The following is a 26,623-nucleotide window of genomic DNA, read 5'->3' as shown; positions in this document are numbered from 1 at the left end:
CCTCTTACCACAAGGTACACCTCCTCCTGGCCATTCTGGGGATTAGCTCCTTCCAGGTGCTGTGCCCTCCTCTGGCCATCTCTCCACCCATCATCCTCTCTCACCCTGAGGCCCCTCTCGCTCCAGGAGCTGCAGATTCCTCTTTGTGAGTTGGCCCTCCAGCCAGGTCACTATGCTCCTTTTCCAGGGTATCAAAGTCTTTCAGGGCAAACTGTCCCAGGCACTCTGCTATCCACTGCTGGGTCTGTGTCACTTCCCCAGTGGCTGGTAGGGATTCCTCAGTCCCATCCACTACTCCTGGTTCCAACTCAGGGACCCTCTGGTCAGCAGCCGAGGTCTGCTCTATCCTATACCTTGTTGCTTTTCCCCTGAGCCTTTCTTACCTTTCAGGCTCCACCTCCTGTTCTCTGGGTTTGCCAGCTCAAGCTCCCTCCTCCCAGGGAGTAACTGCAGATTACACTCTATAGTCCCAAACACACCTCCCTTCACCCAGGGAGTGACTGCAGACTACTTCTCTGCAGCCCCTTCCCCCCCATTGCTCTCAGCTACTGGGCTTTGTACAGGCCCCTCCTGATCCTGTGCAGCTGAGCTTCCCTCTTATCTCTTGACTGTTTACTTTGCTTAAGAGCCTTTGGTGAGGAACCTTGTCAAACATAGGCACAGGAATTAAGGGTGTGGGGGGTGCTACAGCACCCACATGTTTTACATGGGGCTCAGCTCCCAGACCTGCACCCAGGGTCCCAGCTGCCGGCTCCACACCTGGAGCTCCACACCTGCCCCCAGCTGTGGCCCCATCCTTGGCCCCCTTACCCTGTGCAAGTCCCTCCCTCCCAGAGCCACGGCCCTGCTCCCGGCCCCAGCTCTAGGATTGAGGAGGGCGGGGTGCCAGGTGGGGTAAGGGATGAGGTAAAAAGTTTGAGGGGCACTGCTTTACAGTTTTCTGGCTTTCAGCACCCCTACTATAAAAAGTGTTTCAGAACCATTATTGTCAAAGGCTTTCTAAAAGTCCATGTACACTATTGTAACAGGGGGCTTGGAGGGCCAAGCAGCCTAGTGGTTGAAGTGCTTGACTTCTGGTCCCTGCTTGGTTGAGGTGCCTCAGTCTTTAAAACAGGGAGGGAGGGGTAGGGAGACCCAAGCTCTCCCACTCCATGGGATCCCAGTTCAGGGCCCTGTGTATGTCAACCCCTGAGAAGGGGATTTCCCAGCAAGGAGTCTACATCCACTGCCCTGGGCTACTTCCTACCGCTTCCCCTTCAGTTTGGGATGTGACCCCTATAGTCCAAGTTCCTGTGGTGTCTTGTCTCTGTTAGTGCCCTTTTATGGTCCCTGGGCAGCATCCTGTTGCAGCCCTGGTCCCTCCAGGCAGGGCAACCATAAGTTTGGTGGGATCAGACTCCCACAAGGTACCTGTTATTTTGTAGGCCGGGTGTTCCTAAGCCTCTTCCACAGTCTCCTTTGGCCAGGGAGACCGTGCTTGTTTTGTAGTGGCTGCCCTGGCTTGCAGACTGGTGATCCTTCCCCTCAGGTAGGGAGACAGCTAGATCCTGCCTCTTCACCAGTCAGCCAGAACAGAGCCAGGCTCCCTCCTTTTATCTTTCCTCCAGGCCTGGTAGTGTCTGTCAGTATAATTGGGTGAGGCTAGCTGGGCCCAAAATGATCTCTTTAACCCCTTCCATGATAGCAGGCAGTTTCTCTGCTTCATCACAACTATATCCACTGGATCACTCTTATCCACATGCTTACTGACACCCTCAAAGAATTCTAATAGATGTGTGAGGCATGGATTTCTCTTTCCAAAAACCATTTTGACTCTTCCTCAACATATCATGTTAATCCGTATGTCTGATAATTCTGTTCTTTATTATTGTTTCAATCAGTTTCCCTGGTACTGAAGTTAGGCTTACTGGCCAGGATCACCTCTGGAGCCTTTTTAAAAAGATTGGCTTTACATTAGCCAACCTCCAGTCATCTGATACAGAGACTGATTTAAGCAATAAGTTACATACCACAGTTAGGCCTGGTCTATACTTGGGGTGGGAGTGGGGAGGGATTGAGCTAAGTTACACAACTTCAGCTACGTGCATAACGTAGCTGAAGTCGGCGTACTTAGATCTACTTACCACGGTGTCTTCACTGCGGTAGGTCAACTGCTGATGCTCCCCCGTTGACTCTGCCTACGCTTCTTGCTCCAGTGGAGTACTGGAGTCGACGGGAGAGTGCTCGGCAGTCGATTTATCGCGTCTTCACTAGATGCGATAAATCGACCCCCGCTGGATCGATCTCTCCAGAGGTAAGTGTAGACATGCCCTTAGTAGTCCTGCAATTTTATGTATGAGTTACTTCAGAATTCTTGGGTGAATACCATCTAGTCCTGGTGAGTTATTACTGTTTAATTTATCTATTTGTTCCAAAACCTCCACTGGCATCTCAATATGGGACAGTTCCTCAAATTTGTCACTTAAAAAGCGTTGGTCAGGTGTGGGAATCTCCCTCACATCCACTGCAGTGAGTGAAGACCAATGCTAAGAATTCATTTAGCATCACCACAACAGCCTTGTCATCCTTGAGTGCTCCTTTAGCACCTTGATCATCCAGTGGATCTTTTGTCTCTTTTGCTAGTTGTTCTTTAAATTCTTTTGTGGCCTAATTAAACTTTTATACTTGAGTTGCCAGAGTTTGTTCCTTTCTATTTTCCTTAGTGGGATTTGACTTCCAGTTTTTAAAACTTGTCTTTTTGACTCTAACCACATCTATTTACTCTGCTTTACTGTTTAATGATGGTGGCATTGTTTTGGTCCTCTTCCTGTTTTGTTTTCTTATTGGGGGGTATACAGATAGTTTGAGCCTCTGTTATGTGTTTTTTAAAAGTTTCCATGCGGTTTGAAGGCATTTCACTCTTGTGACTGTTCCTTTTAATTTACGTTTAACTAGCCTCCTCATTTTTTGTAGTTCCCCTTTTTGAAGTTAAATGATGCTGTGATGGATTTCTTTGGTACTTTCCCCCTACTAGGATATTAAATTTAATTACATTATTAGTGCTATTACTATGCGGTTCACCTGTATTCACCTCTTGGACCAGATCCTGTGTGCCAGTTAGGACTAAATTAAGAAATGAATCTCCTTTTCTGGGTTCCTGGACTAGGTGCTCCAAAAATTAGTGTCTAGAAATTATATCTGTATCCCATCCTGAGGTGACATGTTTCCAGTCCATATGGAGATAGTTGAAATCCCCATTATTATTAGATTTTCTGTTTTGTAGCTCCACTATCACATCTATTCAAGAGAAAGAAAGCAAAATGTTTCTTTATTTTCTGGGATTTTACCACACTTCCTAAGCATTTATACAAATCTCATCCCTATAGTATCATCTTAGCACCTGACTCTCAAATGTCTGTCCAAGTGACCTTTGCAATTGCGTTCCAGTATCTAGTTTCCCATTTTTTATCCTAAACAGAAAAATATTTTATTAAAAGGTACTTTTCTAATTGTAGTTTTTGTAATTCATAAAACAGGAGAGAGCAAATCTACTTGCAGCCTGGTACTCCAGGGGGCCACTATAAAACTCCTATTGGTAGCTCATCTGTTAATTCTACTGGCCCACATAATCACTGTGCAACATCAGTGTTGGTAAAGGAAATCTTGTTTCTCTCCTTGCTGTGTTTTATTATTTCTGTCTGTCTCTCTCATTGCTTTTCTGTTGTCTCTACCTGTGGTTGTATCGCTCTTTCATTGTGCGGTCTTTCTGGAAGCAGGCGGACAAGCTGCAGAGGAAATGTAGCACTGATCTCCTGCACAGAAGTGATTTCATAGCGAGGTGGATAGACCACACATAGAAGTGGAAGGAGACGCTTGGTTACTATATTTTCACATTCTTAAGCAATTGTACTCTGCAAATGGGCATTAAAAAAATGTGCTCAGGGCTTCATCATTCCACTCCCTTCAATGGCTAATCCACGTGGCCCTCACTCTCCTGCTAGTTCCCCATGTGTGGAGGCACAGTGGCAGGAGGCTTCTGTCTCCTTTGCACAACCCTCAGCTCTGCACAGAACAGCAGAGACCTGCTCAGGGGGGTGCCAACAGGCCTGTGACAGCATTAATGCTCCTCTGTCCCCTCTTCCAGCAGTGGGTCAGTTGTCCACCAGCCAGTCGAGGTGCCCTCTGAATAGACAAAATATTGATTTGTTCTTCCCTTTAAGAGGAAAATGAATCACTCTGAAATTACTGGTATTTTAAGTGTTTATCTGCTAACTTGCCGTAAAACATATTTTGTTTGTCTAACAGCTTGAAAGTACAGCTCGGAGTGTCGCAGTTAAGCAGTGGATGAATGGTACAGTGACTGTAGATAGCACTGTGGGAAATGACACCTTCTTTGTAGTTACATGGGATGGAATCACATCTCCACTAGACATTTTACTGAGGGATCCAAAAGGAAAAGAATATAGAACGTCAGACTTCACAGTTAGTGTTCTAAACCTCCGAACAGCTCGACTGAATATAGCAGGCACTGCAGAGGTAAAGACTAAACTCTTTTATTATCCAAACATGTTAACATTTTCATAGATTAAAATGCACCTTCTCTTTTTAGAAGTTAAACACAACTCCATAATGGACCCATTATCATTGGGGCAACTTCATTGACTTGCAATGGAAGTTGGGTAACGAAACTGTCATTTGTGCTCCTCCAAATTTATTATTATGCACTATACGCATCCCAAGTATACAAGATTCCCAAACAAAACACTGAATTCAGGTGAAGTTAAGGTTATTCCTGGGGGGATTCTGTGTATCTGCGGATGCACGGAATTCCTCTGTCTTGCATAATTTTGTATTTTCTGAAATTTTCTGAATAAAAAACGTTTTGCCTAAGATGAGCTGCAGTTCTGCCTCTTTCCCACCAGCGGCCTCTGGTGGGCATAAGGAAGAACGGCAGCACTTCTTAGGCAAAATGTATTTTATGTAGGAAAATACAAAATTCTATGCCCAATGCTGCAGAATTCCCGCAGGAGTAGAAGTTCATCCCAGCACCCTGCCCATGGAGCCAGGTTAGGACAGAGTGGGGCATATAGGGCTGCTGGGGGTCACAGACAGGGGATCAGAATGGCTAGTGGGAGAGGGGACAGACTGGGGCATGGGCTCACAAGCTAGTGGGTGACAGCATTGAGCCTGAGGATGGGGGAAGGGGGCTGCAGAGACCCATTGGGTGGGGGGGGTGTGGGAACAGGGGCAGATGAGCCTGACTGAATGGGAAAGGCTTGGGGTCAGCCAGGGTCTGCATGGGGGAGGCTTCCGAATTACCTAGCAATTCCTCCCCCCGCCCCCACCCAGAAAAAACTTCTCCGACCCAACTCCTTCCACGTTCACTCCTAGGCTAGCTCCTCCGTTGCCCCTGCCATAAGCCTTTGCACTGCTTCTGACAGGTGCAGGAAATACAGTTCTGTACTGTAATTTAAATGAATTACACAATGTTCTGTATTAATATGCCTAGTAAGGAATCCATTTGTAAAAAAAAAAAAATTACCAGAATCTTTCTTTTTTGGTCTGTATTGTTACAGGCATACTTGCTGACAGATATTTTAAAATAAATTACCAAAATAATTGAAACTGGCATGATTCTATTGTGTTATTTTGAAAAAATATTCAGAATTTTGCAGAATTTTCAAATATTGGGTGCAGAATTTTTATTTTTTTGGCACAGAATTCCCCCAGGAGTAGAGTGTGCATATCAACAACATAAGGATTCAAATCCTTCCAAGAATGTGATCATTCTCAAACATCCACCGCTAAAACTGAGAAAATTCAGATATAGGTTAAATTTAAAAGAAACCAAACATTTGAGACCACGAAGAATCATGAGTAAGGTACCCAAATCACCTTAAGTGTGGTCCTGTAGTAATACCCTAACTGGCCTTTGTGCCTCTCCCCTGAACTAAGATAATAATTAGCTAAGGGAAACACAAAGCTGCCCTTAGACTAATAAAGTCTTATATTTTTATACTTCATATATTTGATTTGCAGGTGGGAGATTGGTATTACTGGATTCAAAATAACCACACAGATTCTCAAGTCATATCAATGATAGTAACGTCTCGAGCAGCATCTTTGGCTGTGCCTCCAGTGACTGTGAAAGCCCACATGAATAAGGATACAAACAACTTCCCTAATCCAATGGTGATTTATGCAGAAGTTAGTCAAGGATTTTTGCCTGTTCTTGGTGCAACCGTGATGGCCACTGTTGAACCACAGACTGGATCTGCAATGGATCTCAAACTCCTTGATGATGGTTCAGGTAATCTTATTACAGGTTTCTGTTCCAGGGGTTTGGAGGTTGGAGTGCTGGTTGGAATACTTGACTTCCTGCCCCCTGCTTCTGTGGTTGAGGTGCCTCAGTCTTTAAGGCACGGCCCTCTGTAAGTCAATCCCTGAGTAGGGGACATCCCAGCACAAAGTCTATGTCCACAGCCCTGGGCTACTTCCTTCTCCTTCCCCTTCAGTTTGGGGCATGGCCCCTTTAGTCCAAGTTCCTGTGGTGGCTTGTCTCTAGTAGCACCCTCCTGTGGACCTTGGGCAGCATCCTGCTGCAGTCCCTGATCTGCAGTCCCAGATCATTCTAGGCAGGGCAGACATAAGTTTAGTGGGGTCAGGACCCCCACCAGGTGTCTGAGCTTTGTTCCCCTGGGTTCCTCTTAGGCCCCGTGCTCCTAGGCCTCTTTCTCCAGCTCCCTTGGCCAGGAAGACAGTACTTGGCTCCTGGTGGCTGCCTCAGCTGGCAGCCTAGTGACCCTTCCCTCAGGTAAGGAGGCAGCGAGTTCCTGTTTCTTCACTAGTCAGCTCCGAACAGAGCCAGGCTCCCTCCTTTTCTCTCCCTTTCAGACCTGACATTGGCTGCAGGTATAACAGGGCAGGGCGAGCTGGGCCGAAAGGCTCTCTTTAACCCCTTCCATGCTGCTGGGTGGTTTCTCATCTTCACCACAGTTTCTTTACATTTTGTCTAGAAAAATTTCTACAATCCCCATTTTGCGGTATGTGTTTTAGAATCTGCCTCTGGATGCTACTTCCAAGCTTACCATTAAGGGTTCAGACACAGCTATGCCATGAGCACAGACTAAGGGGCAGCAAGTGAGAGGAGACTGTGACTCTGGTCAAGATGGGAGTAAACTGCACTGGGTCTAAAGTGGTGCAGCATGTGTGCCCTGACATGCTGGCACAGCTACACTGTTGGGTGTGTTGGGAAGGAGGAGAGAGAAACTGCGCCAAGAAGGAGGGTGTGTAGTGGCTGTGCAGAGCTTTCTTCCTTTCCTGTGCTGTTACCCCTGATGCAAATAGCCAGCACAGGGACAGAAGGGGGTCTTGTGGGCCTGATTCAGCCATACTCACTGTTTGAACTTAGGTATATTTTACTTACTTGTGTGCCCTCCAGAGGGGATGCAGGAGGCAGAACAGGAGAGTGAGAGTCTGTTTCTATAGCTTGTCACATGCTATATAGGCAGTAGAGCTATGTTAAAAACTTCTCCTTCAAAAGGATGAGTTACATAGATTATTATTCTCCTTTTCAAATGCTACTGTGCCTACAGAGGAGATGTGATCAATCTCCAACTTCTCCATTCTCTGAACCACGTAGTACAGGCTGCAGGCTCTCTCCTCCCCACAACCCTACATTCCACCATTGCTGCAATCTCAAAGAGTTTTAGTCTGCACATCACCACGAAGGGCTCCACAAACCAGAGAACTACAGAGAATTACTAAGTCGTTTAGAACTAGTACACTAGTGGCTATTATTGAAAATAACAGTAAATACACAGCTACATGTTTTAATGCTACATTGTTATCTCCAGTTAAATATTTAATGAGCTTATGTCATCACAATGGGACCGATCCTGTTTTCACCTAGGTCCATATCAAAACTCTTCAATAGAAGCAAGAGTAGGCTCGACAGCAACAAATGTCCTTGCTTAACAAAAGGTACTTTGTTTGGATATATTTGTATGTCAAGGTGCTGATATTACCAAGAATGATGGAATTTATTCAAAGTACTTTACATCTTTCAAGGGAAATGGTAGATACAACTTAAAAGTGCGTGTCCAAGGGAAAGATAAGACTGTCAGACTTGGCCGCAGGCAGAGTCGAGCCTTGTATATACCAGGCTATATAGAAAACGGTAAGGAACATTCATGAAGTAGAAAACACTCTGTGTGTGTGTGTGTGTGTGTGTGTGTGTAAAATAAAGGTGAACGGGAGATAGTGTGTGTGTGTTTGTGTGTGTGTGTGTAAAATAAAGGTGAACGGGAGATAATTTAGCTACACAAAAATGCTTTTTTAACTATAACGTTTATTATATGCATCTTTCAGTTTCAAAGTTATGAAAGTTTAAAGTTATCAGTTTAATGCATCCACATGTTTTCTGTTCTTCTGTTGGGTTTTCTGGACACATTGTTCAGGACTCTTTCCATTAGGCATCTGTGTGCTAAAGTTTCTCAGTTCTAGAAACCAAAGGTATGAATGCTGCTATTAAGATTGTACTGCTTAAGCCTTATCAATCAATGAAGCCTCAGTTAATGATACTTTAACAGTGAGTCTGTTACAAGTGTGGTGTGACTTAGTATATTTTTTCCTCTTTCCCTTATTTTTGCATTTCTGTTTTGACCTAAAATCCCCAGGGAAATTAAGTGAAAAAAATACAATTAATTCATCATTAAATATATAGCTTTATTCTGAAGTGTCTTTGTAAAATTAGTATTGTCGAATTCTACACTTTTGTCTCAATCACTCCAGAACAAATTTGTGCTAGTTAGAGGTTGGCAACACGGCTGTTCTAACTCCCAGCCCTGCAGACTCAGCCTAGTTGTGAGTCTGTCAATATCAAGTTGTGTTCTTTCTGGTTTGTGCATTGTCTCCATAATCTGAAGGCCAAATGCCATGCTCACTTACATCTATACAACACTATGGCCATCAGTGGGATTGTGCAGGTGTAACTGGGGACATAGTTTGAAGAGAATAGTTGAACAGTTGGCCATGCAAATGGAACTTGGTTTGGGGGAAAATAGAAACTGATTTTTTGTCATTTAATCTGATTCTGGGTACACAGAGTGGCAGCTCTACTGTGTAAGGACCACTCTTGAAGGCTGAGCTGTAAGGCACCCAAAAACCTCAGGAAGTTCCAACAGTTAAGATTTGTACCTCAGTGTTCACTTGGCTACCTTGCACAAAGTAGGATTTCCTATTCCAGTTTTCCTTTTTAAATATAAACCTTCATGTTATTTTGCCAGTACCAAAAAGACCCAGACAAATTGTGCAACATGACCGTAAAAAATGTGGTAATAGAAAACTTCGGTTTTGGAATTTCTTGACTTTTGAGTGCCTGACTTCTCAACCTTAATGGTGGATTAATATTAGTTTTTGCATTTCATATCCTCTTTCTCTCTCTCTCTCTCTTTCTTGCATACGCACACACAGACAGAATTTTTTGTATTTCTAGAAACTTAGAATATACAGAATTTAAAAAGTCTGCATAAAAATGTGTCCAACTTAGACCCAGAAAAGTAAGGAAATGCCTACAAGGTTGTAATTCTGCAGCAATGCCTCGGAAGAGATGGGTGGAAGCTACCTTATCACAACCACTTCCCACTGACACCTGCTCAATACCTTAAACACCCTACCTGATAATAGGCACTGTTGCTACTTTCAACTGCCCTTGAAATCTGTTTTGTTTTTGGGGTCTGCCTTAGTTTTGTGCAAGGATGCAGGTTCCTGAAGTTCACTTTGTTTTCTGTCTGAGCTGCACTAATATTTGCACTATGTTTGCATAAGACAAAGAAAAAAGTAGATTAAAAATGAGATTAAGATTAAGAATAAGAGAAGGAATGCTAAATAAAAAGAAAGTGTGTTATGATTTAGAGTTTTGTAATGTTCAAATAACATTAGCAATTTTTTTCTTTTGGGGCAGGTGAAATCAAAATGAATGCCCCGAGGCCTGAAGTTAGTGATGATGAAATTCAAGCGAAGCTAGGAAGTTTCAACAGAGTTGCATCAGGAGGTTCTTTTGTAGTGGAGAAAGTTCCTTCAAGAGGAACTACAGATGTGTTCCCACCCTGTAAAATTATTGACCTGGAGGCTCAGTATGAAGAAAATAAAATTCACTTGTCTTGGACAGCTCCCGGGAATGACTTTGATGTGGGACAAGGTAAATTGGAAGTTTTGTTTTAGTCATCTGGAAGTGATCCATTTTTATCAGTTATCTGAAATTACATACTACGCCAAGCAGAGGACAAAAGTTACGTCTTTGCCATCTGCAAAATTTCACCATCACTATGGCCTGGCCTCCACTAGATTTTCTCTCTAGATTTCCTAGTGTAGATCAGGCCTCAGGGTAACCAATAAATTACCTGATCAATATGCTTTTCATGTTAGTCCCCCTTAATCCTTCAAAAACTATTTGAGAAACATGTAATATTCCCTAACTCTGAGACATTTACAGCAGAAATGCAAAACTTTTATACGAACCAGCCAATGCTAGCTTAAAAAGGCAAACAAATTAAATAAAAAACACGCTCACCAGTGACTCTTCCAAGGCTTCGCCCCTGTCTACACTGCACTATACATAAATCAGGGGACCCAGTTACACCATGGACAGTCCAAGGCTTTAGTCCATTTATGGCACACAGCTAGGTCTCCTCTATAATACACATTTTAAGTATGTTGTAACCAGGTCCCGTGATTCTGTTATGTTACAGTGTGCACATCAGCACAAGCCACAGAGAGGTTAAGATAGACAACCTGCAGTCACACAGAGAGCAGCTTCAGATTAACATTTTTACATATGCCTACAGCTTTTGGCAACCAGCTCATCAGGGAACAAACCAAAAACTCCATTAAACCCCCAAAGCACTGGCCTAGGTTCTGATATGTGGCTACTTTGCACTACTCATCTGGCTCAAAACAGCCTTATAGCTAGAGTAGCCAGCAATGGAAGAATAACCTCAGTTAGAAGGATTACTCCTGGGAGAATTCTGTGCATCTGCGAACGCATGGAATTCCTCTGTCTCACATACTTTTGAATTTTCCCACATAAAAAACATTTTGCCTAAGAAGAACAGGAGTACTTGTGGCACCTTAGAGACTAACAAATTTATTAGAGCATAAGCTTAGTCTCTTAGTCTCTAAGGTGCCACAAGTACTCCTGTTCTTTTTGCGGATACAGACTAACACGGCTGCTACTCTGAAACCTGTCATTTTGCCTAAGAAGTGCTGCAGTTCCATGTCATGCCCACTAGAGGCCACTGTGGCACCAAAACGGCCTGCTGCATTTATGCTGGCTGTTCTGGCACCACAGCAGCCTCTAGTGGACACAAGGAAGAAATGCAGCACTTCTTAGCCAAAATGTATTTTATGCAGGAAAACACAAAATTCTATGCCCAGTGCTGCAGAATTCCCCCAGGTGTAGAAGTTCATCACAGCACCCTGCCCATGGAGCCAGGTTACGACAGAGTGGGGCATACAGGGCTGCTGGGGCGTGGGGGGTCAGAGACGGGTTCAGAATGGCTAGTGGGGGGGACAGAGCTGGGCATGGGCTCAGGAGCTAGTGGGGTGATAGTGTTGGGACTGCAGAGGGGGAAAGGGGGCTGCAGAGACCCATGGGGATGGGGCGAGGGGGTGCGGAAACGGGGTAGATGAGCCTGACTGAATGGGAGAGGCTAGGGTTCAGCCAGGGACTGTATGGAGGAGGCTTTCCAACTTTCTAGCAATCCTACTCCCCCCGACCCCACCCCCCCAAAAAAAACTTCTCCCACTCAACTCCCTCCATGTTCACTCCTAGGCGTCTTCCTTTTCCCTCAGCTCCTCTGGTGCCCCTGACTCCCCCAAGCCTTTACACTGCTTCTGCCAGGTGCAGGAAATACAGTTCTGTATTGTAATTTAAATGAATTACACAAAGTTCTGTATTAATATGTTGAGTAAGGAATCTATTTGTCAAAAAAAAATTACCAGAATCTTTCTTTTTTGGTCTGTATTGTTACAGACATACTTGCTGACAGACATTTTAAAATAAATTACCAAAATAACTGAAACTGGCATGATTATATTGTGTTATTTTGACAAATAAAATATGCAGAATTTTGCAGACTTTTCAAATAGTGAGTGCAGAATTTTTAATTTTTTGGTGCAGAATTCCCCCAAGGAGTAGTTAATAAAAATACAAAATTGTTCTACAAATCCTGTGCTATCCTTGCATTTACAGATAGGGTAATACACATACTAACACATTCTTACCTGAATATGTTTCTTTTTCCAGCTGAAAGATACATAATAAAAATGAGTGAAAGTCTTCTGGACCTAAGAAACATCTTTGAGAATGCTACTTCCGTGAATACCTCTAGTCTGGTACCTAACCCTGCAGGCACCAAAGAATCATTTCAGTTTAAACCAGAAAATTTCACAATAGAAAATGGCACCATAATATATTTTGCAATATGTGCCATTGATAATGCTTCCCTGACCTCAGAGGTGTCTAATATAGCACAAGCAGCTCTGTTTCTTCCTCCAAAGGAATCCTCGTCTTCTAGTGTTCCTGGTGATAAAGGTATTAATGTTTTAACCATAGTGTTAATAGTAGCTGGGTGTGTAGCAGCTGTATTAATAGCTGTAAGTACAGCTGTTTGCATTTTGCACAAGAAAAATAGAAGGTGAGGCCCTGAGAGCAGAATGTAATAGAACTAATTGTAAGATGAAAGCTCAGTAGGAATCTATCCTAATTTGTTCTGTTTGTGATTTTTAAAATACATAAGGGAAGACTTAAATAATTTGTTAATACATTTGAAAATTAAGTGAATTGACTTTAAAATAGATGTGCATTTATGTGTATTTCTCTTCTGCTTTCAATGAGTTTATGCTATGTTACAGTACATGTATATAGACAAAATACTGATTTTAAAAGCATGTACTCAGTAGAGTAAGACACGAGTATAAATGACAATCTAGATTATAATTTAATTCTAATCTTGCAAGATTTTTGCAATTTTAGGTATTCTGTGCTTTATTTTTAAAAAGTAGCAAAAACTGTGTCTTTCTATTTTTTTTTCCAGTTGCTTAGCTATCAGGAACATGAGATTTTATAAAAAATGTGATAGATACATACCTTTCACATCCTTTCAGTTACATACAGTGAGTAGGAAATAAAAATACATACCTCTGTTGGCCCTGAGCCTGCAAATACTTAAGTACATGCACAACTCTACTCATGGGAGGAGAGTTATGCAGGTATTTAAATATTATCAGGATCAGGGCCATACAGTATCCACAAATGAGCATATGGAAAACACTTTCTTCCTGATATAATCACCAATCACACATGCAACCTTCCAACTCTAAACTATTAACGAAAGAACAAAAGCAAAATAGTAGAAGAGAAGACAATACATGCCAAATTAGCAGGAATGCCACCTATCACAGCATATGATAGAAGCAACTGCATGCGGCATCAAGGAGGAAAAGCTATTCAGCAGATGGTTTTTCACTCACCTTTTCCATATCCTGCAAGCCCAACTTGCAACATCATGCTGTGTGATATGACATTCCAGAAATGGGAAAGGATCATCCATTCTATGCATAATGAAAATATCTATAGTTACATTAGATGGGGTGAAATTATTTTATAAGGGACATAAACCCTCATGCTTCAGGTCATCAGCTCATCACTAACAGGGTCTAGGGAGGACCTTTTCCATTTGGTAAATTATTCCATAATTGTCCATGTGACACACCGTGTACCCTTATGTTCACCACTTTTACAAAACTATGATAAATCTTATACAAACTGTGCCTTGTGAGGTATCATTTGAAAACTCATAATTCGCTGATCATTATTGTTCTTGTAAAATATGTGTGGCAAAAGGCAAACTGAAGCCTCAGCAATGTGTCAACACAATCAAATGGACTATCAATGGGGTAAGTGTCCATTCTTTGGCAGGAAGAAGGGTGTGAGTAAGAACTTTACATCTTGGCAATGGCACAGCTGGGGGTTCCCATGTAAACTGACTGGCTTCACCTGAACCCCAGATGAAGATGATTCTTAAAGAGGAGGAAAAGATATAAAAATGAGGAAGAGAGGCCCTAAATCACCTCTCTCCCCTTATGGCATCAACAACAGTTGAAAGACAAAAGAAGCATCATTGAATTGGGGGAGTGGTCCTGGCTGAAGGAATCCAGCCAGAATGCTGTAAGCATATGGTGAGAGAAACCTTTTGTTTTAAATTCATTTAGTTTTACTTAGGTATTAATTTTACCTTTTATTTCTATTTAATCAATTCTGCCTTTTCTGCCTCATTACTTGTAATAACTTAAAATCTATCTTTCTGTAGTTAATAAACTTGTTTTATCCAAACCAGTGTATGTCTGGATTGAAGTGTTTGAGAAACGTAATTTGAGATAGCAAAGTTTGTGCATATCATTTTCTATTTATGAAATGATGGACTTTCTATAAGCTTGTACAGTACAGAAGGAAAGAGCTGGGCAGTACAAGATGTACATTTCTGGGGACAAGTCTTGGACTGGGAATTTACTGGTGTCACTCTGCAATACAATTCAGGAGTGACTGGCTAAATGCACTCATATAATTCAGCTGGGAGTGATTTTGCATGCTGGAGGCTGTGTATAAACAGGCCGGGGTAGTTTTTCACGCAGTGAAAGGCACCCCAATTGGAGAGTTGAGGGGACACAGCTACTCAACCGTCCGGATTCTACCCTAGGGAATGTCACAGTCCATTTTGGGGATTCTTACTGCTTCCACTGAAGTATATTTAGCAATATAGACGTATTGGCTAACAGGGGTATGCTACACTCAGATTTTGTATAAGTTAATTAACTGATAGCTCAAGGTAGTTACCACATTTAGACTATGCCTAGAACAAACATTTGGGGTATGTCCATGTTAGCTTTTACAAACATATTAAATACAAATCACTAGTGAAAACAAACACTGTCTGAGAGAGGTATCTGGGATCAGATGGACCATGGGTCTGATTGGTTAGTGCAATTTCTATGTTTCCTAGATGATTTTTTTTATAACATGAAGTGAAAGTCATAAATTGAATTTAACAGTTGCTCTTCTACATGTAAAGGCAATATAACTTCCCAGTTTTGTTTTCTCTGGTGCATTTTGGGGATATTCTTCACTTTTTGAGGGTGTAGGTGAATAGGACACAAGGAGGTAATTAGTAGAGTATCTGTGTAATAAACAGAAAGCTTGGCGGTGCCATGTGTTATGCATAAAGATCAATAAAACAGAACAGACCATGGGAATTGAGGATTGTATTTTACTTTTTATTTTTCAGTTAACCTCGAGCCCTGGTGAACAGAGGATTTTTCATCTGATGACCTGCCCAATCATATATATCTGAGCTGTTTCCGATAGAAAAATTGGCCTGGGAGCCTAGGAGTGTTTGACCAATCAAACTGTCATCAGTATATGGAGATCTGTGTTTAGGGCTGGTCCTTCATTCCTTGAATTACTTTAAATCAAAGCTGCAGAAGCTATCGGAAGCCTGCATCCGAAGAAAGGGGAAAAAATTCATAGGCAGGAGTTGTAGACCAAGCTGGATGAGCAAGCATCTCAGAGAGGAGATTAAGAAAAAGCAGAAAGCCTACAAGGAGTAGAAGATGGAAGGGATCAGCAAGGAAAGCTACCTTATTGAGGTCAGAACATGTAGGGATAAAGTGAGACAGGCTAAAAGGCAAGTAGCGTTGGACCTTGCAAAGGGAATTAAAACCAATAGTAAAAGATTCTATAGCCATATAAATAAGAAGAAAACAAAGAAAGAAGAAGTGGGACCGCTAAACACTGAGGATGGAGTGGAGGTTAAGGATAATCTAGGCATGGCCCAAAATCTAAACAAATACTTTACCTCAGTCTTTAATAAGGCTAAAGAGGATCTTAGGGATAATGGTGGCATGACATATCTGAGGTAGAAGCAAAACTCAAACAGTTTAACGGGACTAAATCGGGGAGCCCAGATAATCTTCATCCAAGAATATTAAAGGAATTGGCATCTGAAATTGCAAGCCCATTAGCAAGAATTTTTAATGAATCTGTAAACTCAGGAGTTGTACAGTATGATTGGTGAATTGCTAACATAGTTCCTATTTTTAAGAAAGGGAAAAAAAGTGATCCGGGTAACTACAGACCTGTTAGTTTGACATGTGTAGTATGCAAGGTCTTGGAAAAAAATTTGAAGGAGAAAGTAGTTAAGGACATTGAAGTCAATGGTAAATGGGACAAAATACAACACGGCCTTACAAAAGGTGGATCGTGCCAAACGAACCTGATCTCCTTCTTTGAGAAAGTAACAGATTTTTTAGACAAAGGAAATGCAGTGGATCTAATTTACCTAGATTTCAGTGAGGCGTTTGATACCGTGCCACATGGGGAATTATTTGTTAAATTGGAAAAGATGGGGATCAATATGAACATTGAAAGGTGGATAAGGAATTGGTTAAAGGGGAGACTACAATGGGTCCTACTGAAAGGTGAACTGTCAGGCTGGAGGGAGGTTACCAGTGGAGTTCCTCAAGGATCAGTTTTGGGACCAATCTTATTTAATCTTTTCATTACTGACCTCGGCACAAAAACTGGGAGTGTGCTAATAAAGTTTGCGGATGATACAAAGCTGGGACATATTGCCAATTTAGAGAAGGACAGGGATATTATACAGGAGGATCTGGATGACCTTGTAAACTGGAGTAATAGTAATAGGATTGTTGCCGGCACCCAGTGCCAGAGGCAAGCAACAACAGGGGTTCATTGCCCAGTGTGCGTCACCCAATAAACACAACGGGGTGGAGAAGCAGAGAGATTTATTTGGAGCTCTAAATAGGGCGCAGGGAGACTGAGCTGTCTCAAATCCTGCCCCAGTGCAGCAGATTCTAGTATACATTTTATACCTTTTCCTATTTCACTACACAAGCTTATGCAACCAATTACCTGTTGCCCCGTACAATACCGTAGCCAATCAGCTAAAGCAGCCAGTTGTGTTTTTCCTCAGTAGCATTGCCCGAGCCTTGCCTTATTTGGTCCTATTTGTTACCAGTTTTTGCTAAACATTTCTGCCTTATCTATCTGTTTCCCAGGCCGAAGCTGGCCTTGGCTGGCTAGCCGTGTGCAAACCTGTCTGTTCATGTGCTAGCTTCCTCAGTGTTATGCAGGATCACAGAGGGTTCAAGAAGCAAAGGGGCCTTGGTTTATCTGGGCATAGAGCAGGAGGGCTTCATCGACACTCGTGGTCTTCCACCTTCCCGAGTTACCTAGTGTAGTGCCAAGTGTCCCCAACAGGATGAAATTTAATAGTGAGAAGTGTAAGGTTATGCATTTAGGGATTAATAACAAGAATTTTAGTTATAAGCTGGGGATGCATCAATTAGAAGTAATGGAGGAGGAGAAGGACCTTGGAGTATTGGTTGATCATAGGAGGACTATGAGCTGCCAATGTGATATGGCTGTGAAAAAAGCTAATGCGGTCTTGGGATGCATCAGGAGAGGTATTTCCAGTAGGGATAAGGAGGTTTTAATACCGTTATACAAGGCACTGGTGAGACCTCACCTGGAATACTGTGTGCAGTTCTGGTCTCCCATGTTTAAGAAGGATGAATTCAAACTGGAACAGGTATAGAGAAGGGCTACTAGGATGATCCGAGGAATGAAAAACTTGTCTTATGAAAGAGACTCAAGGAGCTTGGCTTGTTTAGCCTAACTAAAAGAACGTTGAGGGAAGATATGATTGCTCTCTATAAATATATCAGAGGGATAAATACCGGAGAGGGAGAGGAATTATTTAAGCTCAGTACCAATGTGGACACAAGAACAAATGGATATAAACTGGCCACCAGGAAATTTAGACTAGAAATTAGACTAAGGTTTCTAACCATCAGAGGAGTGAAGTTTTGGAATAGCCTTCCAAGGGAAGCAGTGGGGGCAAAAGATCTATCTGGCTTTAAGATTAAACTCGATAAGTTTATGGAGGAGATGGTATAATGGGATAACATGGTTTTGGTAATTAAATATTCATGGTAAATAGGCCCAATGGCCTGTGATGGAATATTAGATGGGGTGGGATCCGAGTTACCCAGGAAAGAATTTTCTGTAATATCTGGCTGATGAATCTTGCCCATATGCTCAGGGTTTAGCTGATCGCCATATTTGGGGTCAGGAAGGAATTTTCCTCCAGGGCAGATTGGAAGAGGCCCTGGAGGTTTTTCGCCTTCCTCTGTAGCATGGGGCACGGGTCACTTGCTGGAGGATTCTCTGCTCCTTGAAGTCTTTAAACCACGATTTGAGGACTTCAATACCTCAGGCATAGGTGAGGTTTTTCACAGGAGTGGGTGGGTGGGTGTAGCCTGCGTTGTGCAGGAGGTCAGACTAGATGATCATAATGGTCCCTTCTGACCTTAGTATCTATGATTTTGCCTTGCACTGATAACCATATCCCTTGACATAGACACTAGATGTGCTAGGGCAGCTAACATTTACAACAGGGGTGGGCAAATTTTTTGGCCCGAGGGCCACATTGGGGTTGAAAAACTGTATGGACGGCTGGGTAGGGAAGGCTGTGCCTCCCCAAACAGCCTGGCCCCCGCCCCCTATCACCCCCTCCCACTTCCTGCCCCCTCAGAACTCCGCACCAATCCAAACCCCCTCCCCCGACTGCCCCGACCTCTATCCACACCCCTGCCCCTTGACTGATCCCCCGGGACTCCCACACCTTTCCAACTCCCCCCCACAGAACCTCCACCCCATTCAACTGCCCCCTGACGGCCCCCCAGGACTCCCACACCTATCCAACCGCCCCCTGTTTCCTGTCCCCTGACTGACCCCTGGAACCTCCCACCCTGGCCCCCTTACCATGCCGCTCAGAGCAGCATGTCTGGCAGATGCGTCGCCCGGCCAGAGCCAGACACATTGCCATGCTGTCCTGCATTAGCGCACAGCCCCGCCACCCAGAGCGCTGCCCATGCGGCAGCGTGGCTGTGGGGGAGAGGGGACAGCAGGGGAGGGGCCGGGGCTAGCCTCCCCAGCTGGGAGCTCAGGAGCTGGGCAGAACGGGCCCGCGGGCTGTAGTTTGCGCACCTCTGATTTACAACGAAGTCCCATTGCTAACACCTGAAATTCTCTTTTAAATTCAGGTGATTAAACAAAAATACACGAATCTCTATGGTTCTGAAATTGTACTGCTGACAGATGGAGAGGATACATATATGAGCAGTTGCCTTAAAGAGGTAGAAAACAGTGGCTCAATCATTCACACCATTGCTTTGGGGCCAAATGCTGCTCCAGAACTAGAACAATTTTCAGCCATGACAGGTGAGTAACTTTCCAAACTAATCCTGCTTTTGGCTTGCATACATGAAGCAGGAAATGTAAAAACAGAGTGGTTTACAACTTGTAATATGAAAAGAAAGTAAACTTAGTCACCTAATTCCAGTCGTATTTACAGAACGCTTATTTTCACCTAAATAAACACAACAATATTGGGAACAATTGTTTATCTTTACCTGTCCTCGCTTTAAAAAAAAACTGTAACCTGGTAACACCCTGCTAAATAGTGTTAGCGTGCTTTCCCTTCTCCCTCCCACTTCCCTGGTTCTTGTCACGCAGATACCAAGCAGCAAAAGACCAGAAGTCTGAAGTGCAGACAACGTGATGTTTATTGGGGTTAGTTTACAAGCAAGCATATTCTGAAGCACTTCACACCAGTCAGGCTTATCTCTATATGCCAATAGAGTCTGTTCCCCAGTGTCTCCCTTCCCAGTTCTGATGCCGCAGAGCATTTACCCCGTGTCCCCCTTCCCAGCTCTGACGCCACAGTGCCTTCCTTTGTCCCTGTTCCCCATTCCCTGTTCCCATTCCCCTTGCCTTAGCAAGCATGATTCCAATTTCCCCTCCACTTCCTGTTTGACCCCAGTTTATATAGGAATATTCACAGCTATATCTTAACCAATCATTTTACTGAAATTTAACTAACCAATCCTAATATATTGTAATATAATTGTCTCACCAATTATATCCCACTACCCTCTTTAACTTACACCTAGCAAAATTCATTATACAGCAGACAGAAACAATTAGAGAACCAGACAGATTAACAATAAAAAAGTGGGGGCCATCAAGATAAAACAATACAGAAATGAGGGTTTCACAACCACAGCCATTAATAAGTGATTTATTGCCAGACAGGATGCTATCAAACTAAGTTTTCTTTAACCATCTTAAGATCTGTTTCTTTATCTGGTGGTGATGGGAACTATCAGGACAGGATTGTCTTCCTAACAACCCAATACCACCTTGTTTCAGTGTGACTGGCTTGGGATGTGAGGATGTGACTGTTCGCGTCCCAGTTTATGACTGCCCCTGCTGCTTAGACAAAGGCCTTAACTTAAGAACCAGGCCTCAGACTATCCTAGTGAGAGAAGGCCCATACACAGGCGGACTTGTGATTTTGATTCTTTGATTTTATACCTCTACAAGTAGCTAAGTGATAAAAATACACCTAAGTTCTTAAAGTATAGGCCTTTGCAGGCAGGCCTGAATATCTATATTCTAACACTCCACCCCTTTCTTTTTCTTTTGGGAATCCTCCTGCCCAGGTATCCCTGGAAAAGCATAGGACATATGGCGACACTTCCTGATAGGGCCAGGCATCAAGGTGGAAGGTGTCGATGATCCATCTGTCCCATTGCCCCTTGTGTGGTACAGTGCCCTGCACCTTCCCTTATAGGGACATACCACACCTATTCCAATTAGTGTTCCAGACTTCCCACTATAGTGGGCCCGAGAAGGTTGGGTCCAGGTTGTCTAGTACACTACTAGTTGTCTAATCTACATTACTTATAGGTTATCATTAGTGGCGTAGCAAGGTTTGATAAAGATATTACTGCAGGATTTTTTTCCAAACAAAAAGATAAGCTCAGTGTTGAAATGATTAACATTGTATTTCTGGTGTTTACTTGGCAGTGGTGTGTAAACTTAATAGTGAAATAATTACCCCCTCACAAATCATCACAGCTGGAGGGCTCTCGCTGAGGAGTCTGTAACCAATGTCACTACACTAGTGATCAGGAGAGTCAGTCAGCTCTGCTTTCAGTGGAAGCTGCACTGTTACTTTTAACTTCAGCCATTTTAAGGAAAGCCAGATGAGTGCTGGGTGATGCTGCAGTACAGGGCACCTACCAGTGGGAATTCCATGTGTTGATTTACAGTGTAAGTTTACTCAAAATAGTGACTATGTATAAATTACACCTTTTTAGTCAGAGATGCTCCTTTTATGTATTCAGAATCACATCTGCTTGCTTCAGAGACTTAAATAAGATTGTACTGCTTTTTACTCTTGTTAGCACTGTACAGCCAACATGGCTGTGGGAGAACAAGCTTTTCACAGAATCTTCAGTGCTAGTGATTGATGTGTGAGCCAGAAAGAACCCAGATGGTCTTTCAGAGCCCAGTCTCAGCGGGCAGGGCTCACCTGTTTGAAACAAATGCCAGATTTCCAAGGACACTGAGCACCAGAAATTCCCATTGGAGTTATGGGTGCTCAGCACATATGAAAGAGGCCCAAATGTTATACTGGTAAACTAAGCAGGTTTGATCTGAGTCATTGAGAAGCAATAATCATGGAATGCTACAATGTTATTTTTACAGAGGCGTCTTTCAAAACGGAATTACACTTTACAAGTAGTGCATGGCTCAAAGTCCAGACTTACCAAGAACAGACTTTAAGTGAGTCAGCACAGTGTGCTGGATGAAGTGCTAGATGTGACCAAGCTAGGTGGAGTTAAAATGTGAACAGATGGGATCATTTCCCAGGTCAGACTAGCTTTTTGCAGGAACTGTTTTAGGTGTTTGTATTAGTTGATTCCCCACCACCCAGTGGTTCCTCCCTGCACTGCCCCATGAATAAAGGATAATAAAGGAACAAGATTTAATTTATCAAATGAACACTGTGCTTATAGCAACAGCCAACTACCATAATGCACATAACAAAGACCTACTGTTTTACAGTAAATGACTATTCTGATTATTTTAACCATCACATTTCAGGAGGCTTAAAGTTTTATGCCACAGATACCATTGATTCCAATGGCCTAATTGATGCATTCAGTGGAATTTCATCAGGAAGTGGAAATATTTCTGAACAGTCTATTCAGGTCTGAAATTCAAACCTTTGGTTTTTTTCACATTATTAATCAGTTACTGATCAATTAGAGTAATTTTAGTAGTCAGTAATCTTAACTTTTGCACTGCCAGTGACTGATCTTAAAATTGAAATATAAACTGATATTTGGAAATGGCTGTGGGAATTTCTGTGGTCTGTTATATTAGCAATGAAATGAAACAGCCAGTGAAAGAAAGGAAATTAGAATTTCTCACGATTAGCTAATGCAAAAGGACTTATAGACAGAGGTAGGCAGAAATACCACAGAACATTCAGCCACTCCTGTATGGAATGCTGTAAACAAGTCATTTTTGTCTTCCAGAGCATCTTACTTAATACTATTATCAATAAAGAGGAAAATACCCCAATTACTTCTCTTCTAAACAGTAGATAGCATTTTGATTCCCAGCTTTCCTGGCACTTTTCATGATCTATCTCAACTCAGCAACAATTTCTTCAAAATAATTGCGGCTAGTAGTACTGAGTTTTCTCCTCCTCCTCTTTCTACCAGAGCTCTTGGGTTGTGCTATTTATAACTTAACAACTCAGCCCTCACTTTGTTAATGCTCAGCTATGGACCCAGTTTTGCACTTTATCTGAATCATTCGCAGCAGCTAACATAGAATTGGTCATGGACAACTTAGCTTGTCTGCAACTGTATACTGGTCTTGTTAAGAACATAAGAACGGCCATACTGGGTCAGACCAATGGTCCATCTAGCCCATTATCCTGTCTTCCAACAGCGGCCGGCCCCAGATGCTTCAGAGGGAATGAATAGAACAAGGCAATTTATGAACTGATACATCCCCTTAGTGAGGCTAGCTGTTGTTTCAGAAATGACACTGAGCTTCTTGCTTCTGCAGTGTGTAGAGGTTGAATCATTTTCAAAGCACAGTTTCTGAGAGGCGCCCAGGAAGAGTAAAGATTTTAATGTGTAACCCTTCTGCTCGTCAGAGTTGGCAGCAACAAAGGCCGGGTTCAGTATCTAGGGGATCCATTCCAATAACACAATGCAAAACCGGCTCGAGACCCCACCCAGTGACCTGGGACAAATATATATCACCCCCACTGGGCGCCTCCAAGAGGCAATACTTCCCCTCTCGCAAGCACAGAGTCTGAATGTAGCAAAAAGCCTTTTAATAACAGAGAGAAACAATGTGGCATTATGTTGGGGAAACACCACCAACAGGATTCATAACACAACCCATGAGCAAAAAACCCACCCCAAGCAAATTGGGGCATGTCGTTTCCCTTTGGTTCTTGAGTCCAGCAACCCAAAATCACCCAAAGTCCCAAAAGTCCAACGACCCAAAAGTCTCTGTCCCTGGTCAGGGCAGCCCCAGAGTTCAAAAGTTAATCTGCAGAGTTCTACCTCCCAACCTGTGTGGAGATGGGGGGGGAAGGTTAAGGGGCACCTTACGTGGTTCAAAGCTGATTACCCCACCTCTCCATGGGGCTCCGCTCTGTCCGCTGCCCCCATGGCCTGCTCCAGGCATCCGACAAACTGCTCTACTTCACCAGCCGCTCTGCTCTGCCAGCTGTCCCACAAACTGCTCCGCCATATATCTTTGGGCTCCCCTACTACTTAACACAACACTCAGTGATTTCAGCTCTTAGTAAGTTTAGCTGTTTTGTGATTTCAGCTTGCAGTAGGGGAACCTCAGTGCTGGTGCACCATTAGCCCAAAGTAAATTCAGCTCAGCAGCCTGTAACTAGACTCCTAAAGGAATCAAAATTAGCTTTGATATTCTACAGTGGAAAGAGATGGAAGTGCAATTAGCATGTAAGACCCTCACCAGGGGGCCCATACCACCAAGTATTAATACCTGTCCCCAGCCTCTCTCCATTTACTGGGAGTTGGAACGCATGACCCTTGCCTAGTGAGTGCTGCTTAGTTGATGGTGAGTCCCTCCATCATAACAAAAGGCCAAGTACAGTTCCACTGTCCTTGATTCACATAATCAGGATAATAACAGGTTTATTCATTCCCCAATAACAGAGAAACTGGGGATCCTACAGCAGCTAAAGTGACCATCTAGGCAAGGTGGGTGTGACGATGCAAATGAGATCAGCCCCTGAAGTTCTTTTCCACAACCCACCATGACTCGCCACCAGCTGTCAGGGTAGAGCTCATCTTGACTGCTTACAAATGTGAATGGTGCTTTTGACTTGCCATCTGTCATATGCAATATATTCGACTACACTGACTACTGAAACGTATACACATTTGGTTTTTTGACATCTGCACCGATTTTAATGGTGTATAGCTAGGGGAACAAACGTGCTCTGGGCTGTCTTTTGCTGATGTGCATCGCCTTCCAGAACAGGCTGTAACTAGGGTTATATTTGGTTCATAGTTCACATGAAGTAATCACCTGCCAACAAGGAAGTGTGGCTAATAGTTAACAAGGATTCCCATAAATATTTTTCACTGCAACCCTGTTACCAGGTGTGAATGTGCTTACAAGAAGGAAGTATGTGGGAATTAGGAATCTAATCTTTTTCTCTTAACTAATCAGGACGGAGACACTACAACTTGGCTAACAAACTTTGGTTACCTGTTGTCACGGTTCCTCCCCCACTCTGAACTCTAGGGTACAGATGTGGGGACCTGCATGAAAAACCTCCTAAGCTTATCTTTACCAGCTTAGGTCAAAACTTCCCCAAGGTACAAAATATTACACCCGTTATCCTTGGACTGGCCGCTACCACCACCAAACTAATACTGGTTACTGGGGAAGAGCTGTTTGGATGCGTCCTTCCCCCCAAAATACTTCCCAAAACCTTGCACCCCACTTCCTGGACAAGGTTTGGTAAAAAGCCTCACCAATTTGCCTAGGTGACTACAGACCCAGACCCTTGGATCTTAAGAAAAATGAACAATCCTCCCAACACTTGCACCCCCCCTTTCCTGGGAAATGTTGGATAAAAAGCCTCACCAATTTGCATAGGTGACCACAGACCCAAACCCTTGGATCTGAGAACAATGAAAAAGCATTCAGTGTTTTACAAGAAGACTTTTAATAAAAAATAGAAGTAAATAGAAATAAAGAAATCCCCCCTGTAAAATCAGGATGGTAGATATCTTACAGGGTAATTAGATTCAAAAACATAGAGAACCCCTCTAGGCAAAACCTTAAGTTACAAAAAAGATACACAGACAGAAATAGTTATTCTATTCAGCACAATTCTTTTCTCAGCCATTTAAAGAAATCATAATCTAACACATACCTAGCTAGATTACTTACTAAAAGTTCTAAGACTCCATTCCTGTTCTGTCCCCGGCCAAGACGACTACAGACAGACACAGACCCTTTGTTTCTCTCCCTCCTCCCAGCTTTTGAAAGTATCTTGTCTCCTCATTGGTCATTTTGGTCAGGTGCCAGCGAGGTTACCTTTAGCTTCTTAACCCTTTACAGGTGAGAGGAGCTTTCCCCTGGCCAGGAGGGATTTCAAAGGGGTTTACCCTTCCCTTTATATTTATGACACCTGTGCTTTAATGGAAATGGGTATACTTACTTAATGAAAAATGTGTTAAGTATAACCGATAGTGTAGCACTGGAGTTTTTTGAAGTGTTGGCTGTGGATGAAGATTTAAATAGGGGGTAATCTGGGAAATTTCTTGAAAATATCTATTGTGTGGTACATTCCAAGGCAAAATAATTTTTCCCTGGGCCTCACAAAGAACATGCATCTCCAAAAGCGATGGGTTAGCCATATACAAAAAGGGAGTAAGCATCATTGTATACAGAAAAATCATCCCAAACTCCCTTCAGCTTTTGGCCGAATTTTAATAAAGACCTCCCTGGAGCTCCCTCCAGTTGCATAACCGTGCCTGTCTGTTGAAAGCACAATACTTGCATCATTGTCTTTTAACTGAGCAGTGTGGTTTGATTGTGTGGCCTTTTTCTGACAGTGGTCTGACTTTGGCTCACTTAGCTTTAATGATACAGTTGTATGATCATCCATGCTGGGAAGCAATAGGCCCAGGAGATGAAAATCCCTTAACTCTTCCATGCTGAGAAATCAGCTGCTCCCTCAGTCAGCATCCCTCAGGGTGATAAGCAAGCATTCTAGCTTCCGACTGCATTCTTTTGGTCACTTTATAAACAGCCTGTGTAAAATTATTCTCTGATATTGTACAGCACCAAAGTCAATGGAGTTGCATGGGTTATAAGTCAGAACAGAATTTCCCTCCATCCCTGCCTTTTAGTTTCCTTCTAACAATGAAGAACGAACTAATGCAGTAATTTCTTTGTGCTCGTTCAGTTTTTTCTGTCTAGGGTCAGACATTGTCAAGAATGATAGTGTCTATTCTAGGAACATCTATTCTTTCTTTGAAAATGGCAGATACAACTTGAAAGTATGTGTTCAACGAGCTAGCAAGACTGTCAGACCACACCCCATAGTGCCATGGAGTCATTCTATGTATA

General features: G+C 43.0%; 1 protein-coding gene across 1 annotated transcript in view; it reads left to right on the top strand.

Moving 5' to 3' along the window:
* Positions 1-14,309, top strand: part of LOC140916628 (calcium-activated chloride channel regulator 1-like) — a 35,008-nt gene extending 20,699 nt beyond the window's left edge. The window contains exons 11-16 of the mRNA XM_073358301.1: positions 4,285-4,515; positions 6,019-6,289; positions 7,994-8,158; positions 9,944-10,180; positions 12,287-12,574; positions 13,961-14,309. Of these exons, the coding sequence (XP_073214402.1) occupies positions 4,285-4,515; positions 6,019-6,289; positions 7,994-8,158; positions 9,944-10,180; positions 12,287-12,574; positions 13,961-13,974 (1,206 nt within the window). The 3' untranslated portion in view covers positions 13,975-14,309. The remainder of the gene's footprint in view (positions 1-4,284; positions 4,516-6,018; positions 6,290-7,993; positions 8,159-9,943; positions 10,181-12,286; positions 12,575-13,960) is intronic.
* The last annotated feature ends 12,314 nt before the right edge of the window (positions 14,310-26,623 follow it).

This window comes from Lepidochelys kempii, chromosome 8 (assembly GCF_965140265.1).
Source record: "Lepidochelys kempii isolate rLepKem1 chromosome 8, rLepKem1.hap2, whole genome shotgun sequence".
Taxonomy (NCBI): Eukaryota; Metazoa; Chordata; order Testudines; family Cheloniidae; genus Lepidochelys; species Lepidochelys kempii.
The sequence above is the reverse complement of the archived record's forward strand: the minus strand, read 5'-3'. Positions and strand labels throughout refer to the sequence as shown.